Here is a 26,481-nt window from a genome sequence, read left to right as displayed (position 1 = left end):
GCCCGTGACGCGCGAAGTCGGCCGGCTTAAGGGCCGGACCTCAGCGTCTCCCGGAGTCTGGCCGCAGTCGCGGCAGTGGTGGCTTCCCATCCCCAAAAGGCGCCCTCCGACTCCTCGCGCCGCACTGCTCGCCGGGCCAGTCCGGAAGCGGGTCGTGGAGCTCCGCGCCACTCCCGCTGGTTCCCGAACGCGGATCCCTTCTCCCGAGAGTTGCGAGAAACTTTCCCTTGTCCCTAACGCTGCAGCGGCTCGGGTACCGTGGCAGCCGCAGGTTTCTGAACCCCGGGCCACGCTCCCCGCGCCTCGGCTTCGCGCTCGTGTAGATCGTTCCCTCTCTGTTTGCACGCTGGGGATCCCGGACCTCGATTCTGCGGGCGAGATGCCCCTGGGACATATCATGAGGCTGGACCTGGAGAAAATTGCCCTGGAGTACATCGTGCCCTGTCTGCACGAGGTGGGCTTCTGCTACCTGGACAACTTCCTGGGCGAGGTGGTGGGCGACTGCGTCCTGGAGCGCGTCAAGCAGCTGCACTGCACCGGGGCCCTGCGGGACGGCCAGCTGGCGGGGCCGCGCGCCGGCGTCTCCAAGCGACACCTGCGGGGCGACCAGATCACGTGGATCGGGGGCAACGAGGAGGGCTGCGAGGCCATCAGCTTCCTCCTGTCCCTCATCGACAGGCTGGTCCTCTACTGCGGGAGCCGGCTGGGCAAATACTACGTCAAGGAGAGGTCTAAGGTAGGACGCGCTCGGCGCCCTGCCGCAGCTGCCCCCGCGGGGACGGGAGGCACTCGGAGTCCGTTGTATGTCGACTTCCCAGGGCTGTAAGCGAACTTTGTTTTTAAACCGAGAAGTCAGCCTGGTTTGTCTCTACTCGCTGCTTCCCCCCACCCCTCGCCCCAGCTCCTCTGAGCGAAAGTCCACGTTAAGGGGCTCAGGTGAACCATGATGATGACCTTCTGTTGACTTTGAAATAGTGGCTCTTGTGGGTGACAAAAGCCAGACAAGCTGTGGCTCTGGTCCGATTTTAAGACGAGGTTCCCAAAGATGCAAAGGAGGGAAAGGGTATTAGAAACACTGTGTATCATCTGAGACACACGTGTCCTCGTGATCTTAAATGCCTACTTTAAAGCCACCTAATACTGCCCTTCATTGTGGTCAGAAGAGATTTCTACAAAAGCACTCAGAATTCTGGAGGCAGTTGTGATTTTGCCATGTGGCAGTTGGTTTGTGGAGTTGGGCAGGTGTGAAAGGGTAAAACTCCACTTCTGAATGCTGCTTCTGCCCTCTGGGACCTAGCACATTGTTAGACCATCTTCTTGACTGAAAATTCTCTCCTGATGCTGAGCCCTACACCACCACCTTCCTTTTCCTAACTATGAATTGATGGCAAAGTCCAGTCAAAACAACCAGTTAAGTGCTCGAGAGAGTAGTCAAGCACCTCCGGAAAGAAACCGGGTTTTTGTTCACATAGCAGGAAGTGACTCCCTGGGTGGTAATTTATCTTGGGGATAGGCTTTCTCAGTCTTTCCTCAAATGATAGTTGAGCCAGTTTTCCAGTGGCAATTCTGAGTGACTTGCGCTTGTCTTATGGCGTGGTCAAGGGACGTTCAGAACTCCGGAAAACTCTTACTGAAACAGCGAAGCAGAGTATACCGGCAGGAGAGTGAAGATGGAACACTCACCTATGCACCATTCTTTGACAATAAATATAGTATTTCTCAAATCAGTCTCAAGACTGATCCTGTCTCAAAACAGACCATTGTTCTCTCATTTCTCTAATACGCTGAGAGGAACACTGAATAAAGGCTAAGTGGTGAGGATTGGAAACGTGTGGGAGTGAAGGGGTGGAGGTGGATGAGTGCAGTGGGGAGTCATAGTTTGCTGTACAACTTCCAAGCCAAGAGGCCGTGAATAGAATATCTGAAAGCATCGTTATTAATGCACCCAAGTAAAGTAAATCTTAGAAGATAGTGCTTTCTAAATTTTACTTTGGGGAAAAAAAATCCGCGTTAGCTGAACTCTGTAGAAGATTGATGTTAAAGTGTTTCTTCATTCTTCTTCCATCATGTTGGTGGTGGATTAGTCATTTGTCTTTGACTAGTTTGATTTTTGCATTAAATGACCTTGCTGTCTTCTGTGGTGGAGGTGGGTCGGGGAGGGGAAGGGTCAGCCTCAGTGTTGCTGAGATGCTGGTAGTTTCTACCTGGAAGAGCAGACGGCTTCTTACTGGGTTTTTGAATGTTTCTTGTAAATTTAGGTGTTAGGAGTTTTTCTTCATCATTGTAGGAGCAGAATTTGCTCTGAGGGAGGTCAGGATTAATTCGTATAGAAAGAGGCCACTAACATTGAAAGTTAAATATTTTTATTTAGCTTTGACTTAATGGATAGGGATAGGGTTTCAGACTAGAATTTAACTCAAATGGAAGGAAAAACACTGTGTAAGTTAGGGTAGGGGAAAGAAAGATCCTGTGGATATGATTCATCAATTTTAGGTTATCTTTTGGTGGAATGAAAAACTTTTCAGGTGACCCTGTCAGAAGGTGATCGCGAGTTGAAAAGAAAATTTATCCGTCCCACGCCCAGATTTCCAGGTTTACTTTGGCTGGTTTGTCACAAAGCTCCCTGCCCTTTAGATAAATCACCTTTCGATTGGAATATTCCCTGGCCAATTAGAACCAAATGTAAACCAGGCTTGAGCAAACAATTAGTGTAGTTAAAATTTTTTTAAGTGTGCTTTGCTTGTATACAGAAGTCTCCTTAGTGATGTCTTGTGGTCTTGGGTTTCTTGTTTGAAGTTCATTATTAAAGTCATCGTAGAAACACTTTCCATTTCTACATGATTTATGTTGGTTTCACCTTAATTTATCCTTCTTTTTCTTCACTCACTTTTTATCCCTCAACTGAGCTCCTCATTTTGTGCTGCTTTCCAGAGCGGTGATAGAGACCCAGTTTACTGGTTCATCTTTCACGCATGTTTTCAAGAAAAACTAAAGTTTTAAATTTATTTATTTATTTTTGAGACGGAGTCTTGCTCTGTCACCAGGCTGTAGCGCAGTGGCTCACTGCAATCTCTGCCTCCTGGGTTCAAGTGATTCTCCTGCCTCAGCCTCCCGCATAGCTGGGACCACAGGCACGTCACCATGCCCAGCTAATTTTTGTATTTTTAGTAGAGACAAGGTTTCACCATGTTGGCCAGGCTGGTCTCGATCTCTTGACCTCATGATCCGCCTGCCTCGGCCTCCCAAAGTTCTGGGATTACAGGCGTGAGCCACTGTGCCTGGCCCTTAAATTTATTTTTAAGTTTTAACTAAGGAAATTTTCAAACATACATAAACATAAGAGGCTAATATAATGGGCTCCCATCACCCAATTTCAACAATCGCCAATATGTACTTTTTTTAGACCAATTGTTTTTTAGCTACTTTAAATTTCTTGAGGTTATGCTTATTCATGCACTTACCCAAATTTCATTTTTTTTTTGTTCTTTGCTAAACTTTGAAAGATCATTGAATAATATAATATTGCCCTTTGTCTCAATGAAGCAATAGCAAAGATATTGGGAGTAAAACAGAAAGATACACCGGATCTAAAATTGAAATTGTGGAAGAATATAGAAAGAAATATTAGATGGTTCCGCTTCCTGCCAAGAAAGTTGTTAATGGTCAGAATTTATCTACCTCATCTTTGCTGAAGAAAAATCCAAGGGTGTTGAAGACCCCTTGGGAAGTGGTTCCTGTAATGTACAGCGGTATGGCGCCCCCTAACTTCAAGCATGATCATTGCTTTCAGGCTAGCAAAGGATTTATCCGCTACTCCCTTTTGGAGATTTTAGACCATATCCAAGATAAATATTGGTCATAATTTGCTCCTTTTTCTTTGGCTGCCTAGATCTTGAAAATGGCTGTTTTCCAGAGAATGTATAATTTTTAGAACCAAAAGTCCGTCTGCTTCAAACAGCTCACTGTAGACTCACTAGTTAGTGACTCTAATAATAAGAACTACCTTTTATTGAGCAGTTTGTATTGTCTGGCACTGTGCTATGTACTTTACAAATACTATCTTGCTTAATCTTCAGAAACACAGTCTTAAACATATTGAGTGATTAAATATTGTGCCCAAAGTTTCAAAGTCAGTGGTAAGAAACAGTTTAAGTGGGGGCTAGGAGCTTAGGCTCAGTGTTACTAACTTTGTGGCTTTAGGCAGGTTGCTTGGTTTATACCAGGTGCAAAATGAAAGGAAATAATGCCTTAGAGCTGTTGGAGGAAGAAGCATTAAATAAGATGATGTTTATGAAATTTTTAGCAGAATTCCGAGCCTTCATCAGTGTTTTAAGTCTCCAGAGGGGAAATTTGGGATCCTAACCTAGATTTGTCTAACTCCAGAGACTGTGTTATTTCCTTTTATTCTCTCCTACTTCCGACCTTTCATTTATTCAGCAAATGTTATGGAGTGTTCAGCCTGTGTGGGATACTGTGCAGGGGTGGTGGTGCGATGATGAACGAATTTATACTTTCGTATACTTTGAATTGTAGGATGGTCTCATTCACACTTGACTAATTCTTAGGCTTAAGAAAACCCTCAAACATTGAAGTGGGTCAGTTGAGTACATTTGAAGAAAAAAATAGAGAACAGTTTTCCTACTGTTATTTTTATTTATTTATTTATTGAGACAGAGTTTTGCTCCTGTTGCGCAAGTTGGAGTTCAATGGCTCAATCTTGGCCCACCACAACCTCTGCTTCCTGAGTTCAAGCGATTCTCCTGCCTCAGCCTCCTGAGTAGCTGGGATTACAGGCATGCGCCACCACGCCCGGCTAATTTTGTATTTTTAGTAGAGACAGGGTTTCTCCTTGTTGGTCAGGCTGATCTCTAACTCCCGACCTCAGGTGATCCGCCTGCCTTGGTGCCTCCCAAAGTACTGAGATTACAGGTGTGAGCCACCGTGCCTGGCTTCTACTGTTATTTTTAGGAAAACATTTATTGATAGGGTTTGTTCCTAGGATTCCTGACCAGACTAGCTCTGGAAGATGAAGATGGCATTGTGAGGACTGCATTGTGAACAGACAGATTGGTCCTCCCCTGGAAACAATAAAGAGGAATGATGAAACAGCAAAACATTTATGAATAAAAGAAGATGTGTTACAAGGTGGTGTGTTTATTCCTTGCTGTTGAGCAATAACAGTTTTGGCCCACCCTTCTCATGTGAGGTCAGGAATATACATTATTTAATGGAGCTTATCATGGTTGCAAACTACTTTAAGGGAAAAATGAAGTAATGTACTATGAAGTGATCTCGCAGAATCCGAGTGCAAGAAATGCAGTCAGGGTTCTCAGAAGCTTCGAGGTATGAACTAGGAACCAGAAAGTCCTTAACATCCAGGATACCTGGTGTGTTCTTTTCTCAGGAGCCTCATGACCTCCATCTTTGCTTCCCTGCTTTTGCTCTTCATTTCTTATCCTCTTTTCAATCCAGCTTTTGCTGCCTTTCCATGCACGTGGCTCAAGATGGCTGCCCCACAATGGCCATCTCAGCCTTTAGTTGCAGGTGAGCAGAGACTTCAGTAACATTCCTGGATCCCTGTTTTCATCGCCTGGGAGAAAGTCTGATTGTCTCACCTTGGCTCAAGGGATCTATCAGCCGTAGTCTGGCACAGGGCCCATGAGAGTTATAGTTCTTAGAGCACAGAGTTTGAGAGCTGGATACCATAAATGATATCTCTGCAATTAGAATCTTAAAAATCTACCTGTGAATAAGGTATTTGGGGGAGGAGTGCTGAGTTTGAAGCTCTGGAACACTGTGAATAAGGTATTTTGGGGAGAAGGAGTGCTGAGCTTGAAGCTCTGGATCATCTTTCTGTAAGGATGTAAGGGATTCCTATAAAAGCTTTTGTATTAAAAATAACTTAGCTCCTGGAGGAAGGAAATTACTCCACAGTAATAATTTACAGAACACAGTCCCAGTGACAGAGAAACAAGTCTCTCCAATGGGCAAGTTTTCGTGGGGTTTTTTGTCTATTTTGTGAATGACACTTGGAAACAAAGAAGGCAGGAGGGTGTGTGTGTTTAATTTGTAATTTCTTTTGCTCAATTTTGGGCCACTGGCCACTTCACTATAACCTTATCTGCTTCAGTGAAGTGGATAATAAGGGGATATCGATTTAATTCATTCACAGATCGCTCAGTGCTGCACACTGTGGGAGACTTGTCCGTGGATGGGGAAGGGAAGTGCCCAGTGATTATAAAACCACCTGAAGAACTAAGCTGAGAGTTGAGTGTAGTGTGCAGTGGTTGTCACCAACTCTTTCTCTTTTTCTGGTTAAAAAGCGCACGTTTACGCTCATTGGTCATTGTTTCTCTTTGGGTTTTCTCCAATTTCTCTGTTAACTTAAAATGAAGCAACCAGAACAAGTGATCAAAACTATCCAGGATGTTAATAATATGGGTTTTTAGGGCTAGAGAGATATTAGAAATCACATCTATCCAATGTCTCAGTCATTCAGTAGTTGTTTTCATATTTGGAGAGATGATATCTTGAGCAGATCCTTGGGAAGGGATGGGTAAAATGTACTTTAATAGAGAAGGGGTGGCCGGGTGCAGTGGCTCACACCTGTAATCCCAGCACTTTGGGAGGCCGAGGTGGGCAGATCACAAAGTCAGGAGTTTGAGACCAGCCTGGCCAACATGGTGAAACCCCGTCTGTACTAAAAATACAAAATCTAGCCGGGCATGATGGTTTGCGCCTGTAATCTCAGGTACTCAGGAGGCTGAGGCAGGAGAATTGCTTGAACCCAGGAGGTGGAGGTTGCAGTGAGCCGAGATTGCACCATTGCACTCCAGCCTGGGCGACAGACCAAGACTCCATCTCAAAAAAAAAATAATAATAATAATTAAAAAAAAAATAGAGAAGGGGCTACACTGGCTGGGGTTGGTCCATGAGTCAGACAGACTGGGACCAGGGTCAGTAGGTTAATTCAGTGGCATCACCATTTTATTTGCGAATTTTAAATATAATTCTGACTGAAAATTGATAAACACCCTTAAGTGGAGTTATGCAAGCCTGTCTCTGCATTAGGCTTTGGAGTATCATGAATGATTTCCCTTTCTAACCTTTCTGCTTCAGCTCAAGCAAAATTGGTAAAATTTTTCCTGATTCCTGAATCTGGCTGGAAAAACTTGTAATTTCATAAGTAACAAACAGCCCTCCATTTTATGACCCTATCCCAAGACCACACCATGTATGAAAGATTTCTCTGAGGAAGCTTAAAGGTCAGGGTGGAGTTCTACCCAACCTCTAATGAGTAGAGTTTAAGCACTGCCAGCATCTTGTGTACTTCCGGATAAAGCTTGGAAGGCTGCTCACCTGTGGGCCATGTTTGGTTTGGCAAGGCCTCTGCTTTTGACCCAACTTTGCAGCCCTAGGTAAATTAAATTACATTTTGATCCGTGCCCACTGAAGACCAAGGAGTAGCTTGCAGGTTAACATTATGGAGAAGATTATTAATTTTTTGTTAATTATTACGGCAACAGACTTGACAATTCCTTGGTAGCAGCACTTTGTAGTTGTTAACTAATATTGCTCTAAGAAACGGGTGTCGCTTTTCTCTAGTGTTTGTCAAATGCACATGTTCTGACAGTAATGATAGTTCAGATGTATTTTGCTGGGCATCTGCCGGGGTGCCCAGTGGGTAGCTGAATCCAGAGGCACTGGAATTGTAAATACAACAGACAAATCATTTTATGATGCCAGACTAAGGAGTTCAGCTTTGGCAGATTGCCAGGAGCCGTTGATTTGGCTCAGATTCAGTGCTGTGTGTCTGTTTGCCAAGCAAGATTAGTTGTCTTGATTAATTATACATAGAATTTGTACCCCCTTTCTCTCGATTATTTCCATCTTAAACCAGTATGACACTTACTTTAATTTTGCATCTTGTTTCGATATTGATTTGTGGGTGAGTTTCTGTCCCTGTTTTTGGTGAGTCTGTAGTGACTACATGTTTTCCTGCCCAGGTCCCAACACAATCCCAGCCTTACAGACCCTGGGTTTGCTGGTGTATAATGCAGGCTTTCAGATCTTGTATTGGATTCATTTGGTACCTTGTTACTTAGTGTTCTCCATGTTCAGTACAGTGTCGGTACCTCCTCATTAAATCAAGCTAATTTTTGATTCTTTAGAAGGTACAATGATTCTCAAGTTCTGGAGTACATGTGCCTATCTCATATTAAACATTATTTTTTCTTTCCAAAATGAGGCCAAAATACTTACTGTTGCCATACAAAAATAATTCCAGAATACAAAGAATCAAATAATATGATAGTAACCTCAATTCTTTGTCAGTGGGAAGAAGACAAAATGAAAAACTCAATTCCAGGTGTCAATAACATCTATTTTTTATTCTAATATGAGAACCTGAAGTTCCATCTTTTTGAAGTTGTCAGGATAATTTCATTTGAGCATTGCTTGGAAGCTGTAAAGATATACTGTTTGGGACCCTTTTATTTATTTTTATAGAGATGGGGTTCTGCCATGTTGCCCAGGCCTCCCAAAATACTGAAACTACAGGTGTGAGCCACCAGGCCAGGCCAACAAAACCCCTTTTAAACACAAAATATTGAAGATTCAGGCGAGAACATGCAGTATTGCTAGAGAAGGGCCTATTGTGCTTTCTTTGTTTAGTTTTACTTTTTAGGTTCACTATAGAACCTCAAGTTGTCTTTTTTTTTTTAAACTAAATTTTCTTCCCTTTCTTAGTAGAAAAATCCTTGAGGGGCCCTTTCTTAGTAGAAAAATGCTTGAGGGGGAAATTTTTTAAAGTAACTTACCGTAACCATAAATCACGCGCCGTTGGTTCTTGTTCTCCCTGTAATCCATTTTATGTACTTTTGCTAGGGTGTAGTAGTCCCAAACCCAATTCTAATCATGTGGTCTCCGTGCTTAAAATAATCCAAAAATCCAACCATGTTCTTTCTTCATTATCTGCTATACAACACTGTAAAGACTGTAAACTTAGCCACCTTTGACAGCCCTCTATATCTGACCACATCTGACCTTTCTACACTTGATTTCCCACCACTGCCTTCCTTTCCTCCCAGTCCCTGAAATGCTAGAAACTAACTTGCCAGGCATAATGAGCTTCCCCATTGTCTTCCATTCATCAAAAATCCATCTCTACCACCTTCTAGTGCCTGTTCGCTGAAGTCTTCCCTTCTGCTCCCCAGAACTCGGCGGTGGCTCAATCCAGGCTGCCCAGTACATGGATTTATTGGGCTGTTTATGCTGCCCACCATGTGCTTAGAAATTCCTTGAATGCAGAGACTGTTAAGCTTTGTATATACTTTTAGTGCCTAGAACAGTCCCTTATACTTCATAGGTGTTTGTTGGCTTAATTTCATCTTCAAAAGGAACTTTGATTTTGATGGATATTTGAGGGTTAAAAAAAAAGCTAGAATTTTTTTTTTTGCAGGGGTGGAGGGGAATGACGGGGGAAGATGGGTGGCTGCAGCTTAGTCTCTAATTTGATGCCTAACTATTTAAATATTTTATTAGAGTGACATGTTATGTGAGACCATCTCAAAGGAGGACCTTAGCTTTGTAAGTTTTTTTTTTTCTCAGTTTCAAAATCCTAGGCTTCACCCTAGAAATACCTGAGTCACACCTGGATCCTGGCAGCTCATACCTACAGGTCTGGCTCAGAGATGCCAGGGCCATGAGGCTTAGGGCCCCAGGTTCTGGTCCTAGCTCAGCCCCTGGCAAGTTTCATGGTCCTCCATTTCCACTTCTTCATGGATGAGTTAGATACTTGTTTCATTTTTGAATTTAAATTTGGTCAGCACCTACCACTTGACAGTAGGATGGACACTTCAGATTTTATTTCATCTTCCTATGATCTTGGGTAAGTCAGTTCTCTGAGCCCACTTTCGTCATCTATAACATAGGCACAATAATACTATATGTCTACTTCTAGGATTATAAGGAATTAAAATTGAGATGACATTTCCATTTGAGAAGGAATATAGTTGCTTTCAGTGCCTTTTATTTGATTCCTGGAGAGAGTAGACTCACACCAACATTCAACCCCAGCGCTGATATGACAGTAATCCTCAGAGGCAGAGCCCAACACAAAACAGCAATGCTAGAAAGTTACAATTGGAAAGTTTCCTGCCAGCTTTGGGAATGACACTGCAAAGCTGATGCCAGAAACTGCCAGAGTAATTCTCCTCATTACTGCTCTACCCACCCACTTTCAGCTCCCCAAATTAACTAGGGCAGTTGACTAATTCCTCTTTACCTTTATCATTTAGGGTGAGGCATTGCACAAAAACTCTCGACTTTGCCATATAAGGGCTGTGGTTCTCTGTGGTCCCTGGATAAGAAGCATCACCATTATCTGGAAACATGCAGTAAATGCAAATTCTTCATCTTCTCCCCAAACCTCCTGAGTTAGAAATTCACAAGTTCTCCAGGTGATCTCATACATGCTAAAGTTTGAGAACCATTGAGTAAAGTTAATGCATTAAGAAGAGATTAGATAGGGATGGTGGCGTATCTTCCTACAGTTTCCCTGTTAACTGATCAGAGGTCAGTTGATCAGACATTAGATTATTTATTGCTAAAACTAAAAAAAAAAAAAAAAAAAAACGAAACAGATTTTTAGTTCACATTTATAGCCTATTATTTGTACCAGCATATTTAATTTTCCAGAACTAGAACTGAAGCAAATTTTGGAACCAATTCCCTCCTGTTAACGGTAAATGGAGGTGAATGTCTGGCCTTTGGCAAGACAACTGCATTTGAGGCCCATGTGGGCCCTGCAGGGGCTACGGAGATTTTATGGTGGGCTTGAGGTTGACCTGCACTGGGAATAACCAAAGCAAAGACAAGACGACTTGGACAAGTAGGGTCAATTTTCTTGTCCTCTTGCCTTTGTTAAAATTCCCCCTTTGGATCTTTGAGTTTACAGACTGAATACCAAGCACACTCTTTTAAAAAATATTCTTGCAGTTGTTTGTATTTTGTGATTTTTCTATCACTCTGGAAGGGTGATAGGCAAGGATGAGGTAGGTGGAGTCAAATATTTCAAGTAGAACCAAAGATCTTAGTTCCCTCAAAAATGAGGTGGGGGTGAATTTGCTAATGTCAGACATTAGATAAACTGTGTTGGTAAAGCATGTCTTAAGACCTCACACTCTTCAGTCAGACCAGCTGGGTTCAGAAAGGCAAGTTACCTAAGCTCTCTGTGCCTCCATTTCCTCAATGGAGATAATGTTCCTACCTCATGCGGTTGTTAGGAAGTGTGAAGGAGGTCCGATTTGTGAAGCACACGGAACAGTGTCGGGCACATAGTAAATGCTGTACAAATGTTTGTTTAGTAAATAAATATAGCCACTGAATTTCATGAGTTCTAATCTACGCTAACTTGCTGTGTGTCATTTCTTTCATTCAGCAGATCTGTTTTTCCAAGTGCTGAAATGCATATGTAGGTTTCTCCTGTTTTAAGATGATTGTTTCAAGGCATTTTTTATGACATTTTGATTGGTAACTTCGTTTTTTCATGTACTATCCCTTATTAAAGTCTTTTCATGTACTATCCATTATTAAAGTCTTGTCTTACCAATTATTTTGAGTTATGGATTCTTTAAGTATTTTAGGATTAAGTTCAGATGAAAATTTCAAATATTCCATTCTCTGATGGGCCTGCAGTCACAAGTATTCCTTGTCTCTGTTATGCTCCAAGCCTTCAGAGAGCCATAGGTGATATTTTATTGTTCTGATAAGGCTGTTTTCTCATATCAAAGGAAGTTGAATATTATGTTTCTCTATAGAAATACCTGTGATAACTTCTAGGTCCATAGGGTAACTTCTAGGGTTAATGACTTCTACCAAGGACTTGGAGCGGTGTGACTCAGGGCACACACTGCTGCTCACCTTCCCAGTAACCAGGAAATTAAACAAGATATGTGCAAAATGCCACCCGGCTATACGATTTCTCAGGAAACAGCAGCTGTTAATATTTGGGGAAAGGCATCAGAAAGGAAATGGTTAAATGCGTCTTGATGTCCTTATCCCTGGGCTGGACTGACCTTTGCTGATTTTATAATTGTGAGGAAGCCCGGTTGAAAACATTTCTCTGGTGACTGGGGTAGCGATGGGGGAGGGGGATGGTTCCCAGTGTCCGTTCCCAGCTCAGGCTGCCTGGCGGTGTGCTCGGGTGTGGGCTGGCTGCCACCCTCACGCAGCGCACGTAGCCCTGTCACTCAGCCATCACCCTGCTGGCTTACAGCCAGTCCTCCACGGGAAGGGCGGCCTGCCCAAACCCAAACACCCTGTATTAATATGGCGATGTTGCCGGGCCTGTTTACTGTGCCTAATTGCATGGGCTCTGGCTGAATCCCCTCCAAGGAGAAGAATTAACCACAATGCAGAAAGGAATGACAATAGTCTCTTAAATTCCTGGCCTCTGAGCCTTTCAGTGGCTTCTTGGGGGAGGGCGATTCACTCAGAAGGTCGTGCATGAAATGCGGGATCTCCTGGAATAGAATCTTGATCCCGCACAGTTCAACTTTAGAGGCCTTTGAACCCCCTGGAATTTTGTGCAGACTTCTGTGTGTGCGTGCATATTTCTTACATCCTTTTAATGTAAGAATCTCAAAGGGCTATTGTGCCTGGTAGAACTGTCATCACTGACCCAGGAGAACTAGATGGATACTTCCACACTCTGGGTAGTTAATGATCCTGAAGCTAGGACCAAGTTCATCTGAGGACAGGTTTTGAAGTGAAGATGGTAAATTCTCTGCTATTCAGGCACAGTGCTCTCGCCTGACCAGGAGGGTGTGGGCAGACCCACTTCACTAAAGCAACCGAGAGTCGGTTATGACTTCTTATTTTTTATTTTCAGAAGTTCTGAAGTTTCTACAATATTAGAAAATTCAGGTGTAGGTACGTGATAACCGTTGTTCTACCTTGGGAGGAAGGTCATGTGTAGCAGTGTTCTGGGTAAGTAGGTTCTGCGAGAGGAATTATTTTTAGTGCGGATTTAGGACAAATGAGGAAGGCAGAAGTAGTCTGCATTGTGGAAGTAGAGTAGTAAAAAACATTTTCATGAATAATTTGGGGTTTATTGAAAGGATTACCTACCTGACAGGTATTTGTCTGGTATTCTGAATCTTCCAAATGGTCTGGTGAGATGCTGAAGCTTTGGGAAGGTGAACGTGGTGGCTGGACACAGCTTGTGTTATGGCCCACCAAAAGTGTATTTTCTCTTTCCCCCTCATTTCGTTACATCAGTCTGTAACTAGAGGCACTAGAAGTCAGGAAATAGGATGGCTAGGCTTGCTCTTAACCAACAACAAAGATAACCAGCAAGATGCCAAGATAACTGATGACAGTTTACACAAAATTTCTTACTTTTCTAAGAGCTCACGTTTGCTACAACTATTTTCTTCATGCCTGTCTAGGTGAAGTTTGAATGTATAAAAATTCTAAAGCACTTTTAATACTTACAAGTTAGCACTGCTTCATCATCACATTGAGACCTTTTTTCTTCAATTCTATATAAAGGATAAGACCAGCTGGCAGCAAATGTGAACTTTGTGTCAGTGACATTTTCTTAAAACTTGGAGAAAGCTTTGCATAGTTGCCATCGTCTTGTAAAGAGGCCCTGTGAACATTGTTCTGTAGGAATTTAATTTACTTGACAACAGTAGATCCCACAAGATGTCCTTGAAGGTCACATATCCCTGAACAAGGGAGATGTTAGAAGGCTAAAGTAGTAATTCCAGTTTGCTTTTCATGTCCTCCAGATTTAAGTTGCAAATGATTTTTTGAGTTCTTTTCTCTCACTCCTTGTCAGAGCCAAGTGGAAAGTAATGGAATTGGACATTTTGGCTTAATTTGTCTTTAGATTTTTTTTTTTTTAAATAAAACTTGTAAAGAGCATGTCTCTTTCAGGTTTTGTTTTTTTTTTTCTCCAGCCTTTCCTCCAGTATGCCTGCGTATAGCAGTTTGAATACCTAAAGGTTTTTTTGGTTTTTCTTTCTTTTTAAATAGGAGAATTTCAGTTTTAGAGCTGCTGCTAGCACATATAGTGCCTTTGTTCCAGTTACTAATCCCCTTTCCCCTCCCTCAGACGAATTACCAAATGGGGCCCCTACATCAGCAGGGTGCCTTGATGAAGGCAGGACCTAAAGTATGTGATCATGGGGATGCCCTGCTCACTGGCCGCAGTCAAGGTGTGTGTTAAAATCTGTGCTGAACATAAACCACGTAGAAAAATAGCCCTGGAAGTGTAGCCTTCAGCTCCTCTACCCACAGCTGACTAAAAACATTGGCAAGTTTGTCACCTAGGCTGTTGTCACTCGAATGTAAATGAGACCCATTTCTGGCCAGAAAACTTCAGCTATCGCAGTCTACATTGTGATGAGTTGCTTGGCTATTTTTCCAAGCAAAAGAAGGTGCATGGTCTCATGTATTTCCTCCCAACTCTTATTTATTTATTTATTTATTTATTTATTTATTTATTTATGTATATCTTTTGAGACAGTCTCGCTCTGTCGCCCAGGCTGGAGTGCAGTGGTGCAATCTCGGCTCACTGCAACCTCCGCCTCCCAGGTTCAAGCGATTCTCCTGCCTCAGCCTCCTGAGTAGCTGGGATTACAGGCGTACGCCACCATGCCCGACTAATTTTTGTATTTTTAGTAGAGACAGAGTTTCATCATGTTGGTTAGGCTGGTCTTGAACTCCTGACATTGTGATCCACCCACCTTGGCCTCCCAAAGTGCTGGGATTACAGGTGTGAGCCACCGCGCCCAGCCCCCAACTCTTTACACATCTAGTTGTCTGTGTTGTTGTGCCTGTGTCGTTGTGCCTTATGGTGGAGAAGGGAAGGATCCTGGGTCTCTGTTGCTCTGTACTGGGTGGACATGGGGGACGGACTTGATGGAGCGAGGTGTGAGGATGCAATTGGAATGTGGATGGCATTCAGGATGAGGCATTGTCTTTGGACAGGATGTGTTTGAGTCTGGTGGAGAGAGATGGGGAAGGTGCCCACTCAGCAGCTGTCTCAAAGTAGCTTTACTTCTTGGAAGTCCTCACACGGTGATCTCAAAATATAGCCTGATATGTGTGTATATATATATATATATATATGTCTGTGTGTGTGTGTGTGTATTTATTTATAGCCCTGATTAAAAAGTTGGGATCAACAATATTCAAGAGTTTACATAAAAATCTGATTGCCTGCTACTCTCATAAAATCTGAAGATTTGCTCTCATTGAAAATAACAGCAAGTCCCCTCAGCGTAGGTGGCATAACACACACGAGTTCTGACTCATGTGTACCTGATTGGCTTCAATCATTTGCTACTCGCAAACATGGAAAGCTATTTTAGTTTGCCAGTCCTGGGTTCAAAACTACAAAACACTTAAGTAGAATTGGGTCTCTGAAGAAGAGACATTCTACAGCTTCAGTTGAGGGGAAACAAACATAACACATCAACTTTAAAAATAGCTAACATTTATTAAGCACTTAGTGTGTGCCAGGCCGTGCATTAAGCATTTTACATGGATTATCACCCTGAGTCTTCATAAACCCATTTTACAGATGAAGAAACCAAGGTGTAAATAAGTTAAATGCAGATTGTCCTGTACTTAGGTTGCATTTTATTCAGTATGCTTTGCCCAAGAGCATGCCTAATTCAAAATGAATCCTTACAAAGGTTGGCTGGTATTTCTACTTAGCAGCTAGAGGGGATCTAGCATTTGTCGGTAGATCAGAATACTAGTTTAAAGCTCCTTCAACCAGACAGTTTTGAAATCATGCTATTCTCAACAAATCTTAAACAATGGATTTTCATTTATTGCAAATTTTGCAAATAAAATGAGATCTAATTAATACTTTAATTTGGTGAGTTAAATTTTGTATAAAATGCCACTTTATTATAACTTGTTCAAGATTGAGTCATACTAGCGAATCTGTCTCAAATCATGAGCAATGTAAAATACATTTCTATGAAAATACATGTTGCAACTGTTAGTAGAGAAGTGGTAAGTCTAACTGCAGGGTGGGTGTACCCCCTTCTCACCTGTGGGTCTGAAAAAATGATCATCATTGCTGAGTGGATGGTGGAGGTCACTGATGCCAAGTTTTTGAAATGGTTTTTACATGCAGTCAAGCTGCGGTTGATGGCATTCAAGAGCATTCTGTTTAGGCATTGGAATGGAAATCCTGGACTTTTATTTTTCAACTTTACCTTTGAACTTGATGAGATCGGTTTTTTTTTTATGAAGTCAGCTCACTGGTAACTCTTAACAGAACCACTGTTTTCTTTTCTACCTGTGGCATTTGGGGACCACTTTTTTATACTGGGTTTTGACTGTTACGGTTCTATATATCTGTGTATATCTTCAAAGAATACATATACATTTGTTGTCTGGACATGGCTGCATACGTCTCTAGAGCACATATTCTGGTCTAGAGCCAGCCTGGGCCCGCCTGATTCACCTCTCCACTCATTTCCTATTGCTACAGAGCTAAGGAGAGGCCTCTGGGAATGGGGATGGTGGGAGGTGGGTGGGTACACTATATAATGTCAGTGGACAGAACGGTAAATGTGTAAGGGGACACGTAGATTTATCAGCATATCCAAGAACAGAACTGTAGGACTATACTGTATGTGCTGCTGTAGATGACACTAATGTGTTAAACTTGCGTAAACTTCAAATATTAATCTAGTCAGGAAGTTTTAGAAAATAAAAAACCTGTACTAAAGTAGGCATCCTCTTGATATGTGTCAGTTTATTGCTTGGCATGTTTGTTATATGATCATTAAATTACTCTGGCCCGTTCTTTTAACAATAAAGCATTGAAGGCTTCTCTTCTGTTAAACACTAAATCCCTTCCCCGGCTTGATGAGGTTTAGATAGCAACTCAGTTGGACTGATCTGCTTCCGGAGTTTGTTACTGCCCCGTGCACAAATTGGCACAGAAGTGAATGGCTAGTTACTGAAGTCAGGCTTGCTTCTCGGTGCATCCTTAGCCTCATGGTTTTAGACCCTGTCAAAGACGAGCAAATAGTTGGGAATGTGCCCAAGCAAAGACCCATCTCCTATGGCACTCATCCAGAAAACACACTGGTAAAATTGGCCGAATGTAGCCTCAACTGGCCCACTGATGCTCGAAATGGTTTCCTTCCATTGTTTCCAACTTGATGCATGTGGTTTCTGGAACCAGGAGAGACGGTGAATATTCACTCTGGCCAGAAAAATTATCTCTTTGCCTCCCCCTTAAGCAGTCAGATACTTTGCTGACATGTAGGGGTTTTGTCCTAATAGTAAGTCCTCTGGAATTGGCTCTTTGTCTCTGTGTGTTTTATAGATGCAGCATTTAGTAGAGGATTTACTTTTGTGAGTTTGTATCCATCTTTTTTTTTTTTTTCAATATTTTAATCTGAGCTGAGTTCTGAGGCAGAGAAACACTCCTTAATGACCTGAAGAACTATGTTGCTTTTTCAAGGGTTGATGCTTAGATCAAGTCTTAGATCTTCTTGGGCCTTTGACAGCTGTGTAACCCAATCCCCTCTTTATAGGAAAGAGACAGCCTGGGATCACAGTTAGTTGCAGAGTGAACTATGGCAGGCCTCCAGACCACTGACCTTTTCCTTAGAGAAGAGCTGTTGAAGCATATAAGATTATAGCATTGATGTCATACTTTTTCTTTTCAGACACACTCAGTGGGGGGAGCCTGAGATAATAGGGAATCCAGCCTGTAATTGTTTGTGGCTTAAGCGACTTTCATTATTAGCTCTGTGGTAGCTCTTATAATCCTAATAGCTGCTTCCAGGGGTGGGTAATTCTTTAGTCATCATAGGTGACTTTATTTATCTCTTCTTCTCTTGCTAGGCCCATCAGTTCTGTTTGCTACCTATCACTCTTCCTCAAGCCGTGCTTCGCTTAGTGGTACCATCATTTGTTAAATCTTTATTGCTGACGTCGCCTCACAGTTTCACCTTCTGAAAGATGTTCAAGCTAACAGCCTAACTTGAGCTCTAAGGATGACATCACATTGACATTTTGATGTTCAAAGGCAGGATATGGGGATTGTTTGCTGCGTGAGGATATGAAGTTTGAAAGAGATGGTGATTTAAGCTTTAAAACTGTTGTAAAGTCAAGTTACTATTCAGCCTTATTGTCGGTCTGGTATGCAAGGTGTGTGATGCCTAGTTCCATGTTTTCATGCTACTATTGAGAGTGACTCGGCAGCCATGTTGAAGTTGATTCATTGAACCACTAGCCCATTAGCTTGGGGCTCTACTCAAACAGTCATTTTACCAATGAAGCAACGCTGCCATTTATCAGGAAATATATGGCCTGGATCTTTACATGTATATTTGAAGATAGGTCTTTTAAAATGACAGAAATAGCTATTGATCTAGGTAAAATGTGAACTTACTCTTTAGAGAAAGAGCCATTCACTAGTTCATTGATTTCTTTATCACATTTTAGATGGACACCTTCTGTATGTCAGGCACTGTCCTAGGTGCTAAGAATACATCAGTGAGTAGAACAGGAAAAAAAATCCCTGTCCTCATCTTATGTTGCTGGTTCCAATATTTTCCTTGCACCTACTGCATCCCTATAAAAAATATTTTTAAAACTTGGCAGTATCCTGTGAAGAAAATAACTGGCTGTCTATTTCCCCCTCCCCACTCTGTGTTATAATTTTTCCCATGGAACAATTAGAGGTTTGTTTTCTCTAATAGTAATTTTCAGTAGGATTTTTGGTATGGTTTTCTACTTTATTCTTCCACCTGGTTGATACAGGTAGCACTTAGACAAAGAGAACTTCAGATTATCACCTGATTTGATAATTATCAGGAAGAAGACACATATTAAGATACATGCATGGCTTTTTTCCTGAAAGGAATCTCCCTGTGTTTTCTATGTTAACAAGTTAGGGTGCAGCTTCCTATTGATCTTCTCTATTCCTTCTATGCTAAGCATTTTATTGAGTAAGCCTGACCTTTTCCTCCTTTGGTGATTGGTTCTGTCACTTTGTGTATGCAAGTACCTTTAGCCATTGTTCTGAAACAGTGTGAGTGATTCAGGGGCACTTGCTAAACAGTCATAATCCCTAAACTCCACACCTAGTGACTCTGATTTTGTAGCATGGGAAATGAGAAACTGCTTTTCCAAAAAGGAGTATTGAAGAAAGGCAGGGCATACAAATAGGTTATGCAAATAGGGCATGTAGATAGGTTACTTTAAGAAAGACTGTGTAAAATGTTCTAGAACTATGGGAATATTGTTGAACCACTTTCCACTGGGCAGAGCCATGGTATGACCTGGCCATTAGTCTTATGCACAGAAGAGTCCAAATTTATGTACCATACATGAAATTAAGAAGCCAGCAACTACCTGTAAATGTCACATAGCACCCAAGGAGACTGTGTTACTTATCTGCTCACCAGTGGGAGGAGAAGATTGTCTGTCTCAGCTTTGTTAACCAGCTTTCTTGGGATTTCTCCATAGGCAATGGTGGCTTGCTATCCAGGAAATGGAACAGGTTATGTTCGCCACGTGGACAACCCCAACGGTGATGGTCGCTGCATCACCTGCATCTACTATCTGAACAAGAATTGGGATGCCAAGGTACTTTTGAATAACAGGAGTAGAGCGTGGGGTTAGAAACTATAGGAAAATGATTCAGATAACTTAGAGGAGAGTTTATATTGAGTTCATAGTTGCTGTATCTCCCACTGATGAAACATTTCTATTTCCATTTCATAACCTCCTGCGACAATGGAATTAGTCCTAAAGTTGTTAAGAAGAAAACAATGAAGTTAATTTGGAGGGGGATAGGTAGGGTGATTATTAACCCTACCTCTGGGAAGGGTGGTTGATGAAGGGAAGGTAATTTGATATTAGGATTAAGGATTAATTTTTTTCAGTTTAATTCAGAGTTGTTCTGACTCTCAATGCAGAATAGGATATACACTTTTCCCTCCCAGCAGCAGCATTGAGAAAGTTCCACAAAAATAGAACTGTAGGATATAAAACCATCCCCAAGAGAGATTTCCCACACAGTCCTCTCCCATGGGGTGGTATGTCTCATTGATGGCTGCTTGCCATGGCTTACTATGGTTTGTGAATGCCAAAGGCTTTGTGGTGGCTTATTTCTGTATTATAGAACTTATAGATAGATGGAGATATGAAGCCTGGTTCCATGCTTACAGACATTCGTCTGGACTCGGTATGCTTTCCGAAAGTTAAGCATGATTTAGGAGTCTGGGAAGTCAGATAACTTTTCAAGCTTATTTGGCTTTTGAACCTTCTGCATCTCAATTTCCTGTTCATTAGGCAAATACTGGCTGTCATAAAGCAATAATATTTTATCCAGAGACAGAAAAACAAAACTTGGGAAACCATTGAATCAGTGAAAAGGCCTATCTCTTCTCCCTGTTTGGTAACATGACTGGAATACATCCATTAGGTCTCCTTTAAAATCTTGAGAGGTGCTGATAGAGACAAGAGAATAAAGTTATCAGATTAGTAATAATAAATTGCAAGGTCTGGAATCATTCAACAAATATTTGAATTCCTGCTAGTGTCAGGCGTTGTATTATGAAGCAACATTGACGTGTGAGGCCTGAATTCTACTCTGAATATGGTTATTCTAGTAGGATGAAATAGGTTGACATGTAAAAAATAATAATAATTCAAGGAAGAGAGTGGTATATGTCATAAAAGGTGCAGATTAGGTGGTCTGAAAGTTCAGTAAAAAGAGCATGTAACTTCCAACTAATGAGGTCAGGTAGGAGCTAAGGGAGTTCAGAAGAGCTGTAAATTCTAATTGAAGGGGAAGTTATATGTGATGATTTTCTTAGAAAGTTGTTAATGGTTAGCTGGAACCATGTGAGATTGCTGGGTATTTTTTTTTTTTAAGTCAAAAACACTCAAATATTGGCAAATCTGTATGATTCAATCTAATAGTACTCTATTTTACGTCCATGGGCTTTATGTCTGTGGGGGGTGGGAATGCTTTTTTTGGTTTAAGGTGAATAAGGAGATATCTCTAGCTAAGTTTGATATAAAATTTGGTACAAAGTGGCTGGGCATAGTGGCTGATGCCTATAATCCCAGAACTTCAGGAGGCCCAGGTGGGTGGATCATCTGAGGTTGGGAGTTCGTGACCAACATGGGGAAACCCCGTCCCTACTAAAAATACAAAATTAGCTGGGCACGGTGGCGCATGCCTGTAATCCCAGCTACTTGGGAGGCTGAGGCAAGAGAATCGCTTGAACCAGGGAGGCGGAGGTTGCAGTGAAACGAGATCATGCCATTGGACTCCAGCCCGGGCAACAAGAGTGAAACTGCATCTCAAATTGGTACAAACTATGAGGTTGAAGTAAAAATCTGGGGTACCATGCATTTGGAGTGGTGGTTAGCAGATGGCATGTTTCTAAATGGGGCTGAAATATGGTTGTTGATAAACTACATGAGAGGTAAGAAGTAATCCCCCTTCTTTGTGTTTTTCAGCTACATGGTGGGATCCTGCGGATATTTCCAGAGGGGAAGTCATTCATAGCAGATGTGGAGCCCATTTTTGACAGACTCCTGTTCTTCTGGTCAGATCGCAGGAACCCACACGAAGTGCAGCCTTCTTATGCAACCAGGTAACAGCCGGAGCCATGATTCCTCTTCTGGAGCTTGTTGTACAAACCCTAGTTCCAGAGAACTTTCTAAACGTGTGTCCTGTGCATGTGGGGGATTGACCACACCCCATAGCTGATAGCAAACTTGTTTGGAGTCTACAAAAATTAAAGGGGAAACTTTGCATTCTTTAGCATACCAAAGCTAACCTCAGTTTGAAAGTACTATTAACAAGTTGTTTTCTATTAGGTGAGCATATTGGATTCCAATTTCTCAAAAGTATTTTTCTCTTCTCTCCTTTCCTCCCTTCTCTTATCTCTCTTTCCCTTTTTTTAAAAAACCTAATGTTGAACTATGCCTAGAGAATGTTGGCTGTCACATATCAGGAATTCTGTCTGGTTACTTTGGATGAGTTTACAAGCCGCTAGTTGCAAGCAGAGAAAGAACCTTGAGAAAAGAAAGAGTAATTTGTTTTGACTTTCTCTTTTTGTCTTTTCCTTGGTTTGAAATTGGCTTGGGCTTGCTGTATCCATGGTCCAACAGTTGGATGTTTTATTAATCTTTTCTTTATCATGTGCACATTGAAGATTCTCAGAGTAACTGAACATCTTAGTATTGTTTAGGACCAATCTAGACAATCTTGATAAAAATCTTCATTCTCAGTTCTTCATTTACCTTTGTCTGTGTCTAAAGCAGTAAGCCAGGCAGCATTGGAGGGCTATGGAGTGCAGCTTATACTGAGACTAGCATTCAGGGGCAGGGGGAGAGAGTTTTGGTAGGATGATGATTAAACCCTAACAAGCCTAATTAAATTGGAATGTCTTCTAGATGAGCAGGGAACGAATTCTACCACTGCCAAATTGGAATGTCTTCTAGATGAGCAGGGAACGAATTCTACCACTGAAGTCAGCTTTTGTGTTTTATGGGGTATGCAACTAAACCCTGTTGTTTGTGGCAGAAGTCTTTGGTTATTCCCCAATCTCATGATGACTGGCCTTACAGGGAAAACATTAGCAAATGTTGATGAGAAGGCCCTTGAAAAAAACTCAAGTGCTATAGAAATTTCAGTAGCTAACAATCATTACAAAATGAAACTTTAAAAAAAAACCAAGCATGAAATGGCTCCCATTACAGTCTATCCAATGAATGGGATAAAGCAAATTAGTGGGGATGCAGCAGAAAGCTCTGGGGCATTATTATTATTCAATTGCAATTTTGCCTCAATGTCCAAAACTAAAGAAAGCAAGCCAAGAGTTTTAAACATACTGTGATTTACATAAGTCGTTTTTCAAAGCTTCACTCAAATGTCATCTCTTCTCTATGTTCTCGCCACCAACTTGGGTCTCCCAGTATTTAGTAGAATGACTCCCTTCTAGTCCTTTCTGTAGAGGCCATGTTTACCTGTTGCATTATTGCAAAATCACCTGTCTCCCCTACTTTGAGCCTGAGATCGCAGAGGAAGATCTGATCACAGGGTCACTTGAATTCCTAATGCCCAAGATAATTTCTGGCACATACCTGGAATTCCTTATGCATTTTATTACACTGAAATAGAATTAAAACCAGAGAAGTTAATTTTAAATTAAAATCAGGGTAGACAGGCCGGGCATGTGGCTCACACCCGTAATCCCAGCACTTTGGGAGGCCAAGGCGGGCAGGTCAAGAGATCAAGACCATCCTGGCCAACATGGTGAAACCCCATCTCTACTAAAAATTTAAAAATTAGCTGGGTGTGGTAGCGTGCACCTGTAGTCCCAGCTACTTGGGAAGCTGAGGCAGGAGAATCACTTGAACCTGGGAAGTGGAGGTTGCAGTGAGCCGAGATCACACCTCTGCCTGGCAACAGAGCAAGACTCCATCTCAAAAAAAAAATAAATAAAAAATAAAAAAAATAAAATAAAATAAATAAATCAGGGTAGACTTCTAATAATAGGGAAAACTTTAAAACTTTTAATGTGAGATTTATAGGACATTTGTGTTTCTAGTAGTACCATTAAACCTCTTTCCTTATATCTGCTTCTCTTTCACAGATATGCTATGACTGTCTGGTACTTTGATGCTGAAGAAAGGGCAGAAGCCAAAAAGAAATTCAGGAATTTAACTAGTATGTGTTTGATAATTTTCTGTGACTTTTGATCAAGTTAATCCTTGAATTTTATTCAATTTTATATAGTTTTAAACATGCTCTGTTCCATCTGTTACCGCTTAGCTTTATATATAATGACATCTTGATGGGTTTTATCCTGAAACCTTGGCCTTAGGGCTCTTAGAAAAATCAGAAACAATGCAAGGGGCTTCCCCTGAGAATGCCCACTGAATGTATGATGGTTTATGATATATGGGAAATAGTTAACTTTTTCCTATTAATGTTAACCAGTGAAATGTAACATCAAATTTTGCCCATGATTTTTGGCATATTGCAAAGGAAATATAATGGAACCTAGTTATGATGGCAAAATTTATTATATTGGGTGAGACTGTGACTCTCAGTATAACAGCAGGGCTCATGTGATATAAAATGAATGTAACAGCACTATTCCTATCCCTTCCAACCAGTATTAGAAGGCAGCATTTCCCAAAATACGTTGCATTAAAACACAAATCCTGCCAAGTTGGTAAATTCCTGGTCCCAAAAATGTGGGAAATGTTGCATGCTGTATGCCTGCCTTAAACAGTCACATTGCTCACTAGCATATTAAATTAAGGCCCTAAGAGATCCTGCAGTAAGGAGACATATATAATATTGCCTAGCCCATAACCCATTTGGACTGTATACCTCTCAAATACCAAAGTGGTCTCCAAATTGCACCCAGGAAATCTCAGTTTGTTTTCTCTTCCAGATGGCCTACACTGCTTAACTCTAATATGTGAGTGAGGCTACACTTCATACAACTTATGCTCAGCATTAGCCCAAGAGGTGCCAATGCTGGATGAAAACCCAAAGTTCCTCCATAGTCTGTGAGGCATATGGGAAAGATCCCATTGCAAAGTCAAGAGAGAATCCTTTTGCAGAGCTCTATTAGGAGGCTTATATAAGATGGGAAGTGTTTACTGGAGGCTTTTTGGTGACATTTGTGACATAAAACTCATCAGAGCTGACTCCATACCCTCTTTATTCTCCTTTCTGTCCCCAACCCAGGGAAAACTGAATCTGCCCTCACTGAAGACTGACCGTGCTCTGAAATCTGCTGGCCTTGTTCATTTTAGTAATGGTTCCCAAATTCTCTTAAATTCTTTGAGATCCAAAGATGGCCTCTTCAGTGACAACAATCTCCCTGCTACTTCTTGCATCCTTCACATCCCTGCCTTGTGTGTGGTACTTCATGCTTTCTTGCCAAGACTGTGTTGATCTTCAGATACTCTCTTTGCCTGATGAACTCATTTGCTAACTCCAGAAATTCCTGCAGACATCCTACTCGGCCAGTGGTTTACCTGATAGATTCAGTAATGCTATCAAGAGAAGAGCCTAGGAGCACAGCGAGGGAATGAACCTTACTTGCACTTTATGTATACTTCCTGATTTGAAAGGAGGAGGTTTGAAAAGAAAAAAATGGAGGTGGTAGATGCCACAGAGAGGCATCATGGAAGCCTTAACAGCAGGAAACAGAGAAATTTGTGTCATCTGAACAATTTCCAGATGTTCTTAATCCAGGGCTGTTGGGGTTTCTGGAGAATTATCACAACCTAATGACATTAATACCTCTAGAAAGGGCTGCTGTCATAGTGAACAATTTATAAGTGTCCCATGGGGCAGACACTCCTTTTTTCCCAGTCCTGCAACCTGGATTTTCTGCCTCAGCCCCATTTTGCTGAAAATAATGACTTTCTGAATAAAGATGGCAACACAATTTTTTCTCCATTTTCAGTTCTTACCTGGGAACCTAATTCCCCAGAAGCTAAAAAACTAGACATTAGTTGTTTTGTTTGCTTTGTTGGAATGGAATTTGAATTTAAATGAAAGGAAAAATATATCCCTGGTAGTTTTGTGTTAACCACTGATAACTGTGGAAAGAGCTAGGTCTACTGATATACAATAAACATGTGTGCATCTTGAACAATTTGAGAGGGGAGGTGGAGTTGGAAATGTGGGTGTTCCTGTTTTTTTTTTTTTTTTTTTTTCACTTTTCCTTTTTAATGAGCTCACCCTTTAACGCAAAAAAAAGCAGGGTGCTGTATTTTAAAAAAGGAAATGGAAATAAAAAAATCTCAAAGCTATTTGAGTTCTCGTCTGTCCCTAGCAGCCTTTCTTCGGCCCACTTGGCTCTCCAGATCCACTGTGGTTGGCAGTATGACCAGAATCATGGAATTTGCTAGAACTGTGGAAGCTCCTACTCCTGCAGTAAGCACAGATCGCACTGCCTCAATAACTTGGTATTGAGCACGTATTTTGCAAAAGCTACTTTTCCTAGTTTTCAGTATTACTTTCATGTTTTAAAAATCCCTTTAATTTCTTGCTTGAAAATCCCATGAACATTAAAGAGCCAGAAATATTTTCCTTTGTTATGTACGGATATATATATATATATAGTCTTCCAAGATAGAAGTTTACTTTTTCCTCTTCTGGTTTTGGAAAATTTCCAGATAAGACATGTCACCATTAATTCTCAATGACTGCTCTATTTTGTTGTATGGTAATAGTTATCACCTTCTAAATTACTATGTAATTTACTTACTTATGATGTTTATTGTGTTGTATCCTTTCTCTGGAGTGTAAGCACAATGAAGACAGGAATTTTGTATATTTTTAACCAATGCAACATACTCTCAAGCACCTAAAATAGTGCCTGGAACATAGTAAGGGCTCAGTAAATACTTGTTGAATAAACTCAATCTCCTACA

At 41.4% G+C, this 26,481-nt stretch overlaps 1 protein-coding gene across 1 annotated transcript; it reads left to right on the top strand.

Annotated features, from left to right (window-relative positions):
* On the top strand, positions 1–26,481 carry EGLN3 (egl-9 family hypoxia inducible factor 3). The gene is made up of 5 exons (XM_054448795.2): positions 1–736; positions 19,522–19,641; positions 21,529–21,665; positions 23,673–23,746; positions 24,782–26,481. Exons 1-5 carry the CDS (start codon positions 380–382, stop codon positions 24,811–24,813), a joined length of 720 nt encoding a protein of 239 aa, XP_054304770.1. The 5' UTR covers positions 1–379; the 3' UTR covers positions 24,814–26,481.

The sequence above is a fragment of the Pongo pygmaeus genome, chromosome 15 (assembly GCF_028885625.2).
Source record: "Pongo pygmaeus isolate AG05252 chromosome 15, NHGRI_mPonPyg2-v2.0_pri, whole genome shotgun sequence".
NCBI classification, from domain to species: domain Eukaryota; kingdom Metazoa; phylum Chordata; class Mammalia; order Primates; family Hominidae; genus Pongo; species Pongo pygmaeus.
Note: the sequence above shows the minus strand (reverse complement) of the source record. Positions and strands in the feature narration are given on the sequence as shown.